The sequence below is a fragment of the Pelodiscus sinensis genome, chromosome 15, assembly GCF_049634645.1.
Source record: "Pelodiscus sinensis isolate JC-2024 chromosome 15, ASM4963464v1, whole genome shotgun sequence".
In the NCBI taxonomy this organism is placed as follows: Eukaryota; Metazoa; Chordata; order Testudines; family Trionychidae; genus Pelodiscus; species Pelodiscus sinensis.
In genome coordinates, this window is record NC_134725.1 from 13,398,463 (window position 1) to 13,413,439 (window position 14,977).

General features: G+C 45.6%; 1 protein-coding gene across 3 annotated transcripts in view; it reads left to right on the forward strand.

Moving 5' to 3' along the window:
- Positions 1 to 14,977, forward strand: part of TBX5 (T-box transcription factor 5) — a 47,399-nt gene that overhangs the window by 21,679 nt on the left and 10,743 nt on the right. The window contains exon 8 of one of the 3 annotated variants that reach the window (XM_075898194.1): positions 13,903 to 13,933. The exons of 1 other annotated variant lie outside the window; for it this stretch is intronic. In XM_075898194.1, coding sequence (XP_075754309.1) covers positions 13,903 to 13,933 — 31 coding nt within the window. Of the gene's footprint in view, positions 1 to 13,902; positions 14,130 to 14,977 lie in introns of all 3 variants that reach the window. One more of the 3 variants, XM_075898193.1, reaches the window with a different exon arrangement.

The following is a 14,977-nucleotide window of genomic DNA, read 5'->3' on the forward strand; positions in this document are numbered from 1 at the left end:
AATTAACCACTGGAACAAATGAAATAGGGACCTGATGGATTGTGATGGAGATAATGTCTGGCTAAATGAGCTGCTTTAGCTCAACCACAAGCAATTGGACTTGATGCAGGAATCACTAGCTCTTTGGCCTGTGTTATTCAGAAGGTCAAACTATATGATCACAATGGTCCCTTGTATCCTTAAAATTGAAGAATCTATGAACCTCATTCATTTCATTGTGCTCAGAACTCTTATGTAAAGTTACTCACATGTGCAAGTGCTGGCAGGGTTAAGGCTTTTAATGGGTATGGAAATCATACAGCTGGCAACCAATAATGTCTCTGATACTTCAAAGACTTATGCATGTGATTGATCTTACTCCACTGGACAAACTTCCTCATAGGTGCAAGGGTTTGTAGGCTCATGTGCAACAGAGTCAAAAATAAAAAAGCTTCCTTATTCTCTTCTGAATCCAACTTTGTGATAAACAGACATTGTGTCCTGTGATTCCTTATCATATAACCTTTCTAACAGCTGCACAAATCCTAGCAGGTGGCATAAATATATTTTAGTTTAGTAAAAAATGCTTTTCCTTCCTTACTCCCACCTCCTTTAAAAACTGACAAGTTTTTGCTGTTCAGTTACCCTATAATCTTGGTGAATGTATAGTCATGAAATTTTACATTCATTAATATTTTTCCTGGGGGTAAAACACAAAAAAAGACTATTAGAAAAACTTTAAGACAGATAGAAATCATGGCACATAGCCATGCTGAGCTGGTGTTAAAGTGAGTCAATAGTTTTATGCAAACCACCTGTGGTTGTGGTGGTTTTAGTGAAAAGAAACTCTTGGAAATGCTAGCATTGGGAACTGGAGTAGTTGAAAGGGTTAAGATACGCAGTGCCAATTCTGCAAAATATTTTCTGATAGTTTGCTTCCCAAACAACTTGGGATAAGATTATTATTTTGACATGAAGAATTATTCGTGACCATTTCCTAAAGGATGCTTTAAGAAAGAGGAGTGACCTGACTTTTTTTGGTTTGTGTTGTGTGTATAAAACAGTTTTTAAAATGAATGGGCCAGATGCATAGCTGGGATAAATAGATACCGCTTCATTGACTTCAGTGGAGCTGCATCCATTTCTGCCAGCTGAGAGTATATATAGCCCAGTGGTGGGCAATAGCCAGCCTGTGGGCTACCTGCAGTTTATGAGGGTTAGCCCTGGTGGGTCGCTGGTGCTTTGGCCACTTGAAGCTCCTGTTTACTGTGGACCATTGTTCCTGGCCAATGGGAGCTGTGGGAAGGGGTGTGGACCGGGACAACTCTTCCCTCAGCTCCAATTGGCCATGAACAGTGTGTGCAGCCAATAAGGGCTTCAACTGGCCATACCTATAGAGATGCAGATAAATAAAGCATCGGTGGACCACCAGGGGCTAAACCTTGTGAGCCATGTCAGCTTATTGGCTTATTGCCCACTCCTGATACAGTCTGATCTTTAGTGTTGCTACTTATTATAAAAAGGCTCTGAAAATATGTAAAAATAGACCACTAGAAATCAGTGACCTAAGATCCTCTAGGTTAAGGATCATCTCACTGAGTAATGTAGCCATGGTACAATTCCTTTCTCACACTGAAGGAAAGGCAGTGTTATCTTCTTCTAGTTAGAGCTCAGTTCTGTTTTGTTTTAAATATTTGTCTGTGGTTATTGCAGAAGGGCATTTAATGTACAGTAGTTCCAGTAGAACCAAAACACAATTTGCAAAACCATGATAAGAACAAAAGGGGACTATCACCTGCTTCTGGATTCCTGAGTCTCTGGCAGGGCCTGTGCTGGCACTGGTCACCATAGTGCAGAAGGCTGAGATCATAAGATACCATACCCCAGCTGAGGATCTACCTTAGCACAAAACTTCCTTCCCCATAAATGTCCGCTAGTACTGTGGTGGGAGGACAGAAGATACAGTGACACTACATAAGGGGACTTCTCAGCTCCCCAGCATCTTTGAACTACCAGAGTGGAAGAAAAAGGGCCAAAAGGCAGGAGATAATCCAGTCCATTGGGTTTAACACTTTCTGAAGTTGGTCTGAGTTTTGACATTCAGTTCAGTGGGAGCAGGACAGGCCAAACACCATCACTATGAACATGTATCTCTTTTCCTTGTGGGCACCCTTAGAAAAGAGCAAGTAAAAAGCAGTTTTGTGTCTTGAACTGCCCTGTCTCTACCAGGGTGACTCCTTCACATGAGAGGAGACATTCTGGCAGTGCCACCGTTATGTGTGATCTGTGCAGCCAATATTATCCTCTCCATAGTAAACAATGTAGGACAGGAATCTGAAAATCACTGCAGTCTTCAGGGACCTGGAGACTTACAGGGTGTCCTGGATACCAGGAGAGGAATGGGGGCTGATGGAGATGCAGCATGGCAGAATGTATGTGTGTAGGGCAGGGGTGTCCAAACTTTTTTCAAAGAGGGCCAGATTTGAAGAAGTGAACATGTGTGAGGGCCGTCCCCGCACTCTCAGCCCCAAGGCGGAGGGCCCGCGGGGTCGGAGGCGGGCGGAGAGTGCAGGGCACGCCGGCCTCACGGCGGCCCGGGGGCAGGGCGAACCCGCAGCCGAGCGGGGGAGCGGGGCTGCGGACGTGCCCTACAGGGCAGGCTCTAGGACCGCGGAGGCCATGGGCGGTGGCGGCGGCGGCGCGGCCGGAAGCGGCGCGCTATGCGCGCCAGTTCAAAAGAGCGCCAGGGAGCCAGGAGAGGGGGAGGAAGCGGGGGCCATATTAAACCGGAACACGGGCCACATTTGGCCCGCGGGCCGGACTTTGGACATGCCTGGTGTAGAAGGATGCTACATTCCAAAGCCAGCAGTGGGCCTTGGTCCATGGAAATATGCAGCAGGATCTTTGTAGATCTTAGGCTCTTTGTAGAAGCTCCTCCCTCTGATTCTGGACCCTCCAAAGTATTCCCCACCACACACCATGGGAAAAGCTCAGCTTACCACACTTTCTCATTCGTTTATGCTCCACAGCTGTCTGTATTCTGTTGAGCTTCCATCTACAGAGAGGACGGGGGTGCGGGTGGGGGGGGGGGAGAGCGCCTACAGCAGAATCATATGCTACTTGGAGTAGCATTAATATCCAAGGGCGTTTGGTGCAGTTTCACCATTTGGGGAAAGGAATACACTTTTATTCCGGTACTCTCCCCTGGTACTTCCTCCTCTTTCCTGGACATGCACATTTTTCCAGCCAGTCTATCAGCCACATGGATGTTTGAGATGGTAGGGGGCTTTTAGCTGTGTAGAGCACATATGTATGAGTTTGTGAGAACAAGCTGCTTTCCTCTCTGCATGGCACCTCCATTGGTTTGGTCTCCTCTACCTACACAGTAGAAGTCAGCACATAGGCCTGTCCAAGTAAAAGACTTCAGTCAACTGGGTGAGCAAACCAACACCTTTCAGCAGCTAGTAACTCATCTGCAAAGTATAGACTAGGTCTGTAATGAGATCCAAATTCACAGGCCTTGGATAGGGATATGTCTTCCCCTCCCCTTCTCAATAGGACTATGCATGGTCATGTCAATTGCATATATATACTTTAGGAGTAAATACTTTGTGAGCTTTAGTTTGTGAGATCAAATCTGTTACTTTTATAATAAGAACGTACGTGTGTGTGTGTGTGTGTGTGTGTGTGTGTGTGTGTGTGCGCACACACAAATATGTTTTGTGTATTGGGTTACTGCTGAAATTCAAAACCTGTTCAAATGAAAATATGTCATTTTAATGCATGTCCATTTTGGGCAAGATATTTCTTTCACATTCATGCCTCCCACCTCCCACAGAGGGGGATCCTGGGTGCACATTTTGCCCTAGATCTCCCTGTCAACACCAATGAGATTTCAGCTTGGAGATCAAGTGCAGAATGTTCTGCAGACCCACAGCAGATGAAATTAAAGCCAAAGCTTGTACTGCACATTCCAGAGTAGAAGTTTGCCCGTAAACATCTCCATGCATGAGCTAGTGGAGGTGTATTAATAAACAATATCTACTGGGGGATTTTGGAAGGGGAGGGCATTGCACAAAGAGTTCAGATTTTTGTGTCTGCAGCTGGTAGAATACAGGGTGGGAAGAGAGTTTGAGAGTTCAGGGCTGAAGCAGAGTAAAACATTCTTTTAAGGCCCCTCATTTTGAGTCTTTGATGAGCACCACCAGCTCCTGTTGACTTCAAGTGGAGTGACAGGTGGTCAGTGTTTCTGAAAAGAAGTTCTAATTACCATTCAAACCAATTATATTGCTTTTCGTTTTTCATTGGGGAAGCTCTTATTTGGAGAAAGGATGATATGAAAGTAAAGCTTTCAATGAGTTAAATGGGTATCACTAGCCTTTATAATGTGTTGCAAAGATCTAGAATAGGGTATATAACAAAAAAAACCCACACACAACAGAAAAGGCTTCGCATTAAATAGGTTTTCTCCAATAGAGATAAAAGGGACATATTTTGCTTTTATTAGTATAAATTCAGAGTAACTGCCTTGGCTTCAAAATCTAATACCTGTATAGATGTTGGTATAACCAAAAGCAGAATCTGGTCCAACATCTATCATTGCTGTGTTTAGATTTTACCTTCACAGAACAGTTTACAGAACTAAATGGGGAGATGTCCCTTGGTTTGTGAGGAATGAGGATCAATATGGTTCACAAGGTAGTGCCATGATTCCAAACTGGCACAGCGGAGACATGCATGTCAGTGTATATGCTGATGGGATTTTGGGGTGCATCTGTGGAGTCACCAAGAAGTGTCTTCTCAGGATGGCATGCTAAGACCAAATCTGCTCGCTAGGTCCATCATGCCTACCATTGTAACTCCATATTTTAATTTCTCATGTTCTGTCTCAAAGAAGACTCAGCAGATCCATGTGTTACCTTAAACACCTCCTAAGAGAACCCCCCCCCCTCCCGCCACACATTAGAGGTTAGCAATACCACTGGTCTCATCAAATCAGTTCTCAAGCCAGGAGGTGGGGGGAGGTGAACGGGGGAAGAGCAAACAGGATATTGGAGTGTGCAGCTGTGGTTATGGAATAGTGCAGCCCTATGGTGTCTCCTGAACTTTTAGCTCATTCTGTTGTATGAACCACAGCCAATGGGATCTGCGAGGCTCCGTGCCTATGGATGCTTAGATAAACAAAGCATCTTGCGGCCTGCCAGCAGCTTACCTAGGGAGGCCCACAACCCAGCTTTGAAAACCCCTGGGGTTACGTCTACTCTGCCCAGTCTTGAGCACGAACATATGCCAATGAGGCGCGGCAATGAATATTGCCATGCCTCATTTGCATCCTTAATGAGCCACCATTTTTGTGCAAGGGTCTTTTGCTCAAGAAGGAGCAGTCTAAACTGCTCCTTCTTGTGCAAAACCCCCCTCTTGCGCAAGAGCTGTTCTGCTGCTTATTTTCAGGGGCTACATCTACACTGCAGGATTCTTGAGCAAGAACAGTTTTGCACAAGAATTCTTGCACAAAAGAATTCTTGCGCAAGAGTGGGTCCACACAGCCATGTGCTTTTGCACAAGAGATGTGCTTTTGCGCAAGAGCATCCATGGAAGTGTGGACGCTCTCGTGCGCAAGAAAGCTCTGATGGCCATTTTAGAGGGTTTGTTTATTCATCGTGGGGAGAGGAATAACTCTTGTGCAAGAAGCCCTCTGTTCTGATACTTTACTGTAAATTTTCTTGTGCAAGAACACACGTGCAGTCTAGATATTCTTCACGTTTTTGCGCAAGAACAGCCGTTCTTGCACAGAAAGCCTGCAGTGTAGATGTAGCCAAGCAGAACAGCTCTTACACAAAAGCCCTGTGCACAAAAATGGCAGCTTATTAAGTATGAAAATGAGGTGTGGCAATATTCATTGCCACGCCTCATTTGCATATGTTCTTGTGCAAGACTGGGCAGTGTTGATGTAGCCTACTGCAGTAGGAGATCCGGGAGTCCTCTGGTGAGGGAATGTAGTGTGTAATAGCTTCTTTTCCTCTGGCTTCTTCCAGAATGTAGATTAATTAGATTCGGGATCCCAGGACACTCTCCTAAGAATGTTCTAGGATATTTGGGTTTTAGTTACATATTATTGTAATGCATGCAAATATATTAAAATGAATGAAAATTTACTCTCTGCAGGCTTTTGTTGGAGATGGTATATTAATGAAGTTTTCTCTTCCTCTTTTTGTATCAGTTGTGTCTAATCTCCATTCCTCTCCTGATCCCTGTTCCTAGCAGTAAACAAAAAAATGGCCTAAAATCAAACACCTTTGTGCCACATCTGCACTTAGATCCATCCCCAGTTTTGACTCTGTTGTGGTAGAGGGGGCATCATAAACACAAGCCCTCTGCCTAAGGTAGCTGATTAGGTCAGAGTTCAAGATCTTAAAGAGCTAACAGAATAAAGGGTAATTTCAGTGTCTTGGCAACTTTCCTTTTCAATCAAATCATTCCCAAGGCTGGTAAATCAGTGGATGTTAACCATTGGGTTTGTGATTCCAGTATATGAATGCACACACAAGTCAGTGGATAACATTTTTGGCTATACAGAAGACCAGTCTAAGGTGTATGCATCATTTCAATCTGCAAAATAGGGGGTAAGTCAGATTTGATTGGTAACTAGATAAAAACAGAACAACGCTTCCATCTATATAACCTATCAAAATAATACAAAAATTGAATTCTGCCAAGCTTATTAATACTAAATAAACCCAATATGGGCATGTGAGCTTCACCAGCACTTTGCATTTTAAAATAGTGGTGGAGGAGTGGACTTATTGCTGATGATGGTTAGGGGTGGAGACGTGCCTCTCTCCACTCTAGCATTCTCAGCTGATTGCTTGTTCTGGTCACCTCTGTACTCGTGCCTCAGCCGTCTGGCCAAGTCACCTTTTAATTCCACCCCTTCTGGGGTAACAAAGTCCCCAGACAACAATGTCTTTACAAAAATTGTTTAACTCCCACTCTGGGCCACACACAGCTCTTTCAAAGGAACAGGGGAACCCAGGTCCTCTCACAACACTGTTTCCAGTCCAGGACTTTATAACCAGCAACCAAGGACCACTGGATCAAACTCATTGCTGCTGCTTCTCTGGCTTTCTTTCTAGCAGATCCTGTCAACAGGCCTTTCCTCACAACTTCTCTAAGTTCACCCCTGGGCCAGGGCTCACAAGGTTCCCAGCTAGAATCCCCCTCCAAAACTCCAAACCAAAAGTGCAAAGTTAACCCAACTTCTGCCCTCCTCACGTTTGACTCTTCATCCCTCCCACATTTCCCTTATGCAGCTGAACGCTTCCCAAGAAGTTTAAATTCTGCCCTTTTATCATAGCTTCTCAGCACCACAGTTTGTTCCAGGCCCACAGGCTGGTCTGTGCCCCTCCTGTCACCTCCACTTAGGAAAGGACCTCAGGGCTAATTCTCCCCCGGGCTTCTTCCTTTATTTTCTTCTCTTCTCTTCCCTTCCCCCCATTATTTCACTTATTAGTCCTACAGCATTAGTGAAAAGTTCTTTCCTGCAGCTCTCATGTAACCCATACTTCCCTTCTTTATAGTCAACTCTCAGCTTCTTCATCTTTAAATAAGCCCGGCCCTCCCAACAGGTGCAGCCAGGTAGCATAACTGGCCTCAGTCTCAAATGGACCCTTTTACTGCCTGAGCATCCTTTGCTGCATAGGCCTTGAAATTGGAAGTGTGTCTGTTGCTCAACTGGTAGAGCTTGGGGCTAGCATGGTAAAATTCCTTGTGATGTCAATGACACCATGACCTCAGGATTGGTTCCTTTGAGCATGCAACGGATTTCACTAGAAAGGAGCAAATGATTCATCATAGATCATTTATTCCTCCTTCTCTGTCTCCCTTAAATGTTTCCTCCTTTCCATTCATGAGCAGAACCACTGGTAATTTTCTTTGACTCTCTAAGATCCCTGTGGGTTGTGGCTGAGTAGTTTGTGGTGAGGGTTTGTATGAAAAACAAGCTGATTTGACAGTTCACATTGGACATGTGGCAAGTTCCCTACTTTGCACCCAATGAACTTGGCCACCATGTAGGGGAGCTGCTTTCTAGCACTTCTAGCCTGTCCATACAGAGACATTCCACATCCCCACCCATACAGGCTGCTTTTGGTGCTGTTGCTTGGCCGGCAAATGATTCTGCAGGAATCTCCCATCCCTTGATCTCCCTCCGCTGGTGGTCAGGGACATGGTGAAGGACCCTCTTCACCCTACCTCCCCTCTTTTCTCTCTCCTTTCCCCTGTCAAGAGGGCTGATTCTGAAACAGGTGTAAAAGGTTTTAGCCATGCATTTTCCATTGGATTCAACAGTCACCAAGAGGCCTTGTGGTTTTAGCAGTGGATTCAGGGCCCATCTCCACTGAAAAGTTAAATCTGCACAGCTACATCTCTCCAGGGCATGAAAAATCCACATCCTTGAAAGATGGAGTTATACTGGCCTGACCTGGGATGTAGATGGTGCTAGGTTGAGGGACTAATTTTCACCTTTCAGGGAGATGGATTCCCCACACCGAGGGGAAAACTCCTCCCATCAGTGTAGGCAGTGTCTACACTGAAGTGCTGCACAGCAAAAGTTGTGCTGCTGTAGCAGTTTAAGTATCGACATCATAGCCTGAGACTCAGCAGAACCAGCATCTGCTACAAGCTTTCAGTTTGATCTTGAGCAAGTAATTTTACCGCTCTGGGCCTCCGTTTCCCATCAGTAAAATGGTAATAAAACAAAAATAAGACAGTTTTCTGGCCAGGACCTCTGACAGGGAGGGGGAGAAAGAGGACAGTTGCTCTGGCCTTGGAAATTTTAAAGGGCTCTGAGCCACCACCACTGCTACAGTGGTTGGCACCCCAGATCCCTTTAAATCGCCTCCGGAGCCCTGCGCAGTGTGCTCCGTGAGGGCTGGCTGCGGGAACGTAGCCCTTAGTCCTAACCCTTCTGCCATGCACCTTCAAGGTGGCCCCAAGCCAAGCCCCCACCTCCCCACATTGCCCAGGACCCAGTGAAGTCTGTTGAGAGCCCTGCTTCTGGCTACCTCTTCCTTGTTTAGACTGTAAGCTCTTTGGGGCAGGGACTGCCTCTCATTGTGTGTATGCACGTTGCCTAGGACAATGGGGTTCTGCTCTCAATTGGGGCCCCTCAGTTCTACTTTAAAACAGTAATAAAATACAGCAAGTGAACCTTTGCCATTAGTCCTTTAGAATGCTCTAAAGAGCTTCCCTCCTTGTAAATTCTTTCCTAAAACAGCCCTTTTATATACAATGTTTAATGTGAAAAAACCATAGTGCATTAACATTGTAATATAAAATAGAGCCCAGACATTCCAGCTGTGTGACAACAGTATCTCCTTGCTGCTCATAAGGCCGAATACACTTGCCAGTAGTATGCAGCTGTTCACAGTCTCCTGTCCCCCTTTATGCAGTTATTTGGAAAAGCAAAAGTCCTACTCCCGGTGATCTTTCTATGCCAGCAATAAGTAAACCCTTTCGTTCCATTAAACCTTTGGCCTACGATTACAGTTGGCTATTTTTGGAACAGTCACTTTGCGGCACTGAAGAATGTCTAATGCATTTTTAAAGACCAAGGGGGCAATCTCAGATGATAAATGTTCATTGTACATATCAAGTGTGCTCTGCAAACATTAATAAATGTTTCAAGATGACTGCTGCATTAGATGTTGCCAGAGAAATCTCTTTGAGAGAACTTAGACACTAGAGGGAAGACCAAGCTGTCCCTTTGTTGATGTCTCTCTGGATTGACAGATGGGTAGATAAATAGTTAGGCAAGTTGAAAGGACTTTTTAAAGAGAGCTGGTCATAAAACAGGGTTCTTTCCAGGGAAAATTTTGACTTTCTGGCAAAATAACAAATTCATATAAATTTGAGCTGAAAATGGAAACATTTCTGATCTGACAAATGCCACTGAGGGCTCCCCATGAGACCTGTAGTTTGAGTTCTTTCTCCAGACCAGCTTCCTTGGTCAGACTACGTCTCCCAAAGGTATCGTCTAGGCAAGGAGAGCTGATGCACCATGGAAATGTCATGACCATTGTGCATCTTCAGGAAATTCAGTCTGATTGCGGAACCCAACCCAAGGAGGAGAATGGGAGCATGAGATACCCAAACTGCAGGTGGCATTTCTGAGTAGAAATATTCCGGTTTTCAGACATTTGGTATTTTTTAACAAAACAAAAGCAAATGACACTTTCTGCTGAAAACAGATACTTTTTGCAACAAAATTCATTTAGTCAACCCCCCGATTTCCCATGGAAAAACAGATGCCATACAATTTTTTTGAGTATCCCTGGTTTTCCATTACTATTGTATACTGTGTACAGATGTGGTCTCCTCACCTCAAAAAAGATATTTGGCCTTGGAAAGGGTTCAGAAAAGGGCAACTAAAATAATTAGGGGTTTGGAATGGGTCCCATATGAAGAGAGGCTAAAGTGACTGGGACTTTCCAGTTCAGAAAAGAGGAGACGGAGGGGGGATATGATAGAGGTCTATAAAATCATGAGTGATGTGGAGAGGGTGAATAAAGAAAAGTTATTTATTAGTTCCCATAATAGAAGAACTAGAGGACACCAAATGAAATTAATGGGTAGCAGGTTTAAAACAAATAAAATAAAGTTCTTCACACAGCGTGTAGTCAACCTGTGGAACTCCTTGCCAGAGGAGGCTGTGAAGGCTAGGACTATAACAGAGTTTTAAAAAAAGATACATAATTTCATGGAGGTTAGGTCCATAAAAGGCTATTACCCAGGGGATAGAAATGGTGTCCCTGCCTCTGTTTGTCAGAGGCTGGAGATGGATAGCATGAGACAAATCGCTTGATCACTGTCTTCGGTCCACTCCCTCTGGGGCACCTGGTGTTGGCCACTGTCGGAAGACAGGCTACTGGGCTAGATGGACCTTTGGTCTGACCCAGTATGGCCGTTTTTATGTTCTTACGTATGTACTTCTTGAATGTGGTGGTCTATATTGTCTGAGTGTTTGTGTAACTTCGGTGTGACTGTGAGTCATGCATGTGACTAGAGAGTGGATGATCATCCATTTCCACAGAGACTTCTACTTGCTGATTATAATGTGCTGGGGATAAAGGCAATGAAAGGTCATCTTTATGTTCGCCAAAGCAGCCACATAGAGGGCTAGGAAACCAGGTGTCTTTGTCCTCCCACTTCAAGCCTAGGGGAGCCCTTCCCTCCATTTGACCATGCACAATGGAGGCTCTCCGAGGACATTAGGGCAGAGGGAAAATGAGCTTAGGATCGCACTCCATGCAATATTCTCTTCTGGATTCAAGGGGAAATACAAGGGGCAATGAAAGCCTCCTTTAGCCTGTCTCCTGTGAGAGGGGTAGTATTTTGATGTAACATTGGGAGCCATGCTGCCTGTGGGTTGAGCACACTCCTCATTGATAATCCATGTAACTCCTCAGCTCACCTCCCCTTGTGACGGGTCTCTCAAATGCTGCAGGCCCAGTCAGGGGCTGTGTGCTTAGACTCTGGAGAAGCCATAGCTTGTTATATAAATAAAACACAGTTCTGATTTACACTTTGGCCATGTCCACAGTACAAGTTTTTTGTGCAAAAACCTGTGGTGCATCCACACCTCAACCATGGTTTTGCGCAAGAAAATCTACAGTCAATCAACACAACAGAGGGGTTTTTGCGGGGTAAGTATACCTCCTTCTGAGAGGAATAACTCCTTTTTGAGCTACAGCTCTTGTGCAAAAAGGCATGTGTGGATGCTCTGCAGGGGTTTCTTGTGCTCTGTTGGCCATTCTGTGAACGATCTTTGTCCATGCAGTGTGGACGTTCTTTTGCGCAAAAGTGCATCTCAAAAGCGATGTGCTTTGAGGTGTGGACGCGCTTTTGTGCAGGAAGTTTTTGCAAAAAGCTTCTTGCACAAAAACCCTGCCATGTAGATGTAGCCTTTATGTTCCTGGTCTCACTCTGGTTTTTGGAATATAGAGGGTGCAGCTTACACCCCAAGGAAAACATTCTTGGCTGCTGGCTGTGTTAACAAGAACAATAAAAGCAGGGACCCTGAACTCCCTGATGTTTGAGGACCATGGTCCTTTGCTCTTTCCACAATGCAAAACCTTTCCCTGACATGGAATAAAACCTGCACAAGTTAATGCCTGTGGGAGTGGAAGGTGCATCTCTGAACCCCTAGCAATATATAACTGCTGTTGGCTTCCCTGCAAGGGAAAGGGGCTGCAAAATCAGGCTGGTGCATTCATACCACTTCCCGTCCAGTGTTCTTTTCCTGTCCAGCCTGGGTCTCAGGCAGGTGAGAGGTTCCTTTGGGCTTCTAGCCCTTCCCAGCAGCAATACTGGGATTCTACTATCCCCTCTTGTGAGCTTACTCCGGGGAAGGGACCTCATCTTTGCAATGCTCTCTGCCTGGCAGACAACCAAAGCCCAAAATTTGGCTGGCTCCAGAACACAAGGCAAGACTCATTTATTTGGCTTTCAGCTCTTGGTTGACTTTTTTCTCCCCATGACAGCATGGCTGCTGGTGTTTCTGGAAGGGAACACTGCCTACTGAAGGGAACTTTATACACATGGCTTTAAGTTTTATAAATAAGCTCCTAGTTGCCACGGCGATGGCAAGGGGCCTGATCCTGCACAGGGCTCTGTCCTGCAACCAGGGGTCTCTTTGGATCAGGCCTAGACTTCAGCTCGCAGTCCTTAGTTGCGTGAGTAATCTCTGTGCACACATTGGAGGTGGATGCAGCAGAGGATTTGGAGAGTGAAGGCCTGTGTTCTGTTCTGACCTCTGCTACGTACCTGACGGGTGAACTTGAGCCATTTGCTGCACTTCTCAGAGCCTTAGTTTCCCCTTCCATTCTCGGCCTGCCCTATTTACAGTGTGAATTCCCTGGGGCAGGGACTGTGGCACTAAAGCCTCCCACGCCCTCACAGACAAAACAGTGAGGCCCTGATCTTGGTTGAGGCCTCTGGCGGCTGCTGTCACACAAGTAACACAATGGGTGCAGCTGAACTCACTGGAGCCTCTCCATTTCCTGAAGGGTGATAATCATGCCAACCCAGGTTTTTAAAGTGCTTTGTGATCCATAGATGAAACTGCCCTGCAGTCTTGCCTGCTGGAAGGTTTTCAGCTAGCAGGGTAGCTACAATGTTGCTTCACACCAGGTTGGTTGCAGGGAGCAAGTACAAGTTTATACTGATGCAGCAGGTCTACACTGGGGTTTGCATCGGTTCAGCTACACTATTGCTGTGCCCCCAGTATGGGGCAGGCCTAAGTGCTCAGCTAGATTATTTATATCTGACTATTTATCTATGGTAGTGTAAGTGGTCTAAGTGCCACTACATGCCACCAGGGGCGGATGAGAGTTTTGCGGGGCCAAGGGCCCGGGGCCTACTGAAGCGTGAGGCCCAGGGCAGCACAATTTCGCACATGCACTGACAGGCAGTAGCGCGTGCACAGGGTGCCCCGCTTGCCCTGCTCTATATCCGCCACTGCGTGCCACTAGGAGTGTGGGTTACAGTGCCACCACTGAATAGTGGCTGCTTTCTGGACACACTGCTCTGAGACCGTTATCTGAGGACAGACTAATTGATGGAGGTTGTTGGGAAGGAATAGAAACAGCAATAAGCAAGTGCTATATAATTTATATCCAAGTCAGTTTGATTCACTGTAAACAGTGTGGCAGAAGTAGGTCTGATTATTATTATACATATATAATAGTAGTCACAGGGTAGAGATACACGTTTAAAGAGACCTAGAGGGAATAAAAATAAGCTATGCCAGGAGTGTTGTACTGACAAAGCATGAGCAAGGCGTAGATTCTCAGGGAATTGTTCTATTGGTGGTTGGAGCAAATGGATGACACTAACATGCTGCATTTTTTTACCTGTGTTTTTCAGTAAAGAGTACCCGGTGGTTCCTAGGAGCACGGTGAGACAAAAAGTGTCTTCTAATCACAGCCCTTTCAGTGGTGAGACCAGGGTTCTCTCGGCCTCCTCCAACCTAGCATCCCAGTATCAGTGTGAGAATGGGGTGTCTAGCACCTCCCAGGACCTGTTACCACCTGCCAATACGTTCCCGATCTCCCAGGAGCATGGCCAGATCTACCACTGCACCAAGAGAAAAGGTCAGGCCCTGGCAACTTCCCCCTTATCTCGCTCATTGGTTCCCCATGCAAACATGCATGTTAAACCCATTTTGCATTCCTCACAAATACCTGATTTCCCAGCCATGGCTTAAAATTAGGCTCGAAATTGTCCTGTATCATTGTCACCGGTGTTACAAGCTTTGGGCCACATTCTCACACATTGTAAATCACTGCAGAAGCAGTGCTGAATTGCACTGGCTAGAAGTTGCCTCACGGCTGTTAGTCAGAGCAGCCCTAATGAAACACAGAGGTGGCAACACAGCTGTATACAAGTCAAATCCACATCTAGAAAGATAGCCAGTGGCTGAGATAAAGATGACTTATCAGTCTTTTATAGCCTCTGAGAAGGTCTAAAGCTCAGTCTAAACAGGCACTTACCTAATGTATTATGGGTTACAGGTGGTGTTTGATAGACACACTCTTACATTTGGGTCCAAAACATCCCAATGCAGACAGTCCATTTTAAATTTTTGCCCAGTGAATAGGGAACTGGACTGGGAATTAGGAGACCTAAGTTCTATGCCACTAACAGCTGTGTGACTTTAGCCCAGTCCTGCCAAAGCTTTACTGGGAACCCTGGATTCAGACTAAGGAGCAATTCCAGGCATGAGTGACCCTGCTAATATCAATGGGACTGCTTTTGGGAATAACTGCTCACCAGCAGGAGTAAGGAGTATGTGGTCAGTGGGGAAATGCTTGCAAGTTTGGGCTATATAGGGGGAGGAGGGAAATAGAGGCTTCCCCAGCATTGATTTTCAGGCATAAAGCTGCTATTGGTCACTTTTATTAGCATTATGGTAACATCGAGAGGGTCCAACTGAGATCAC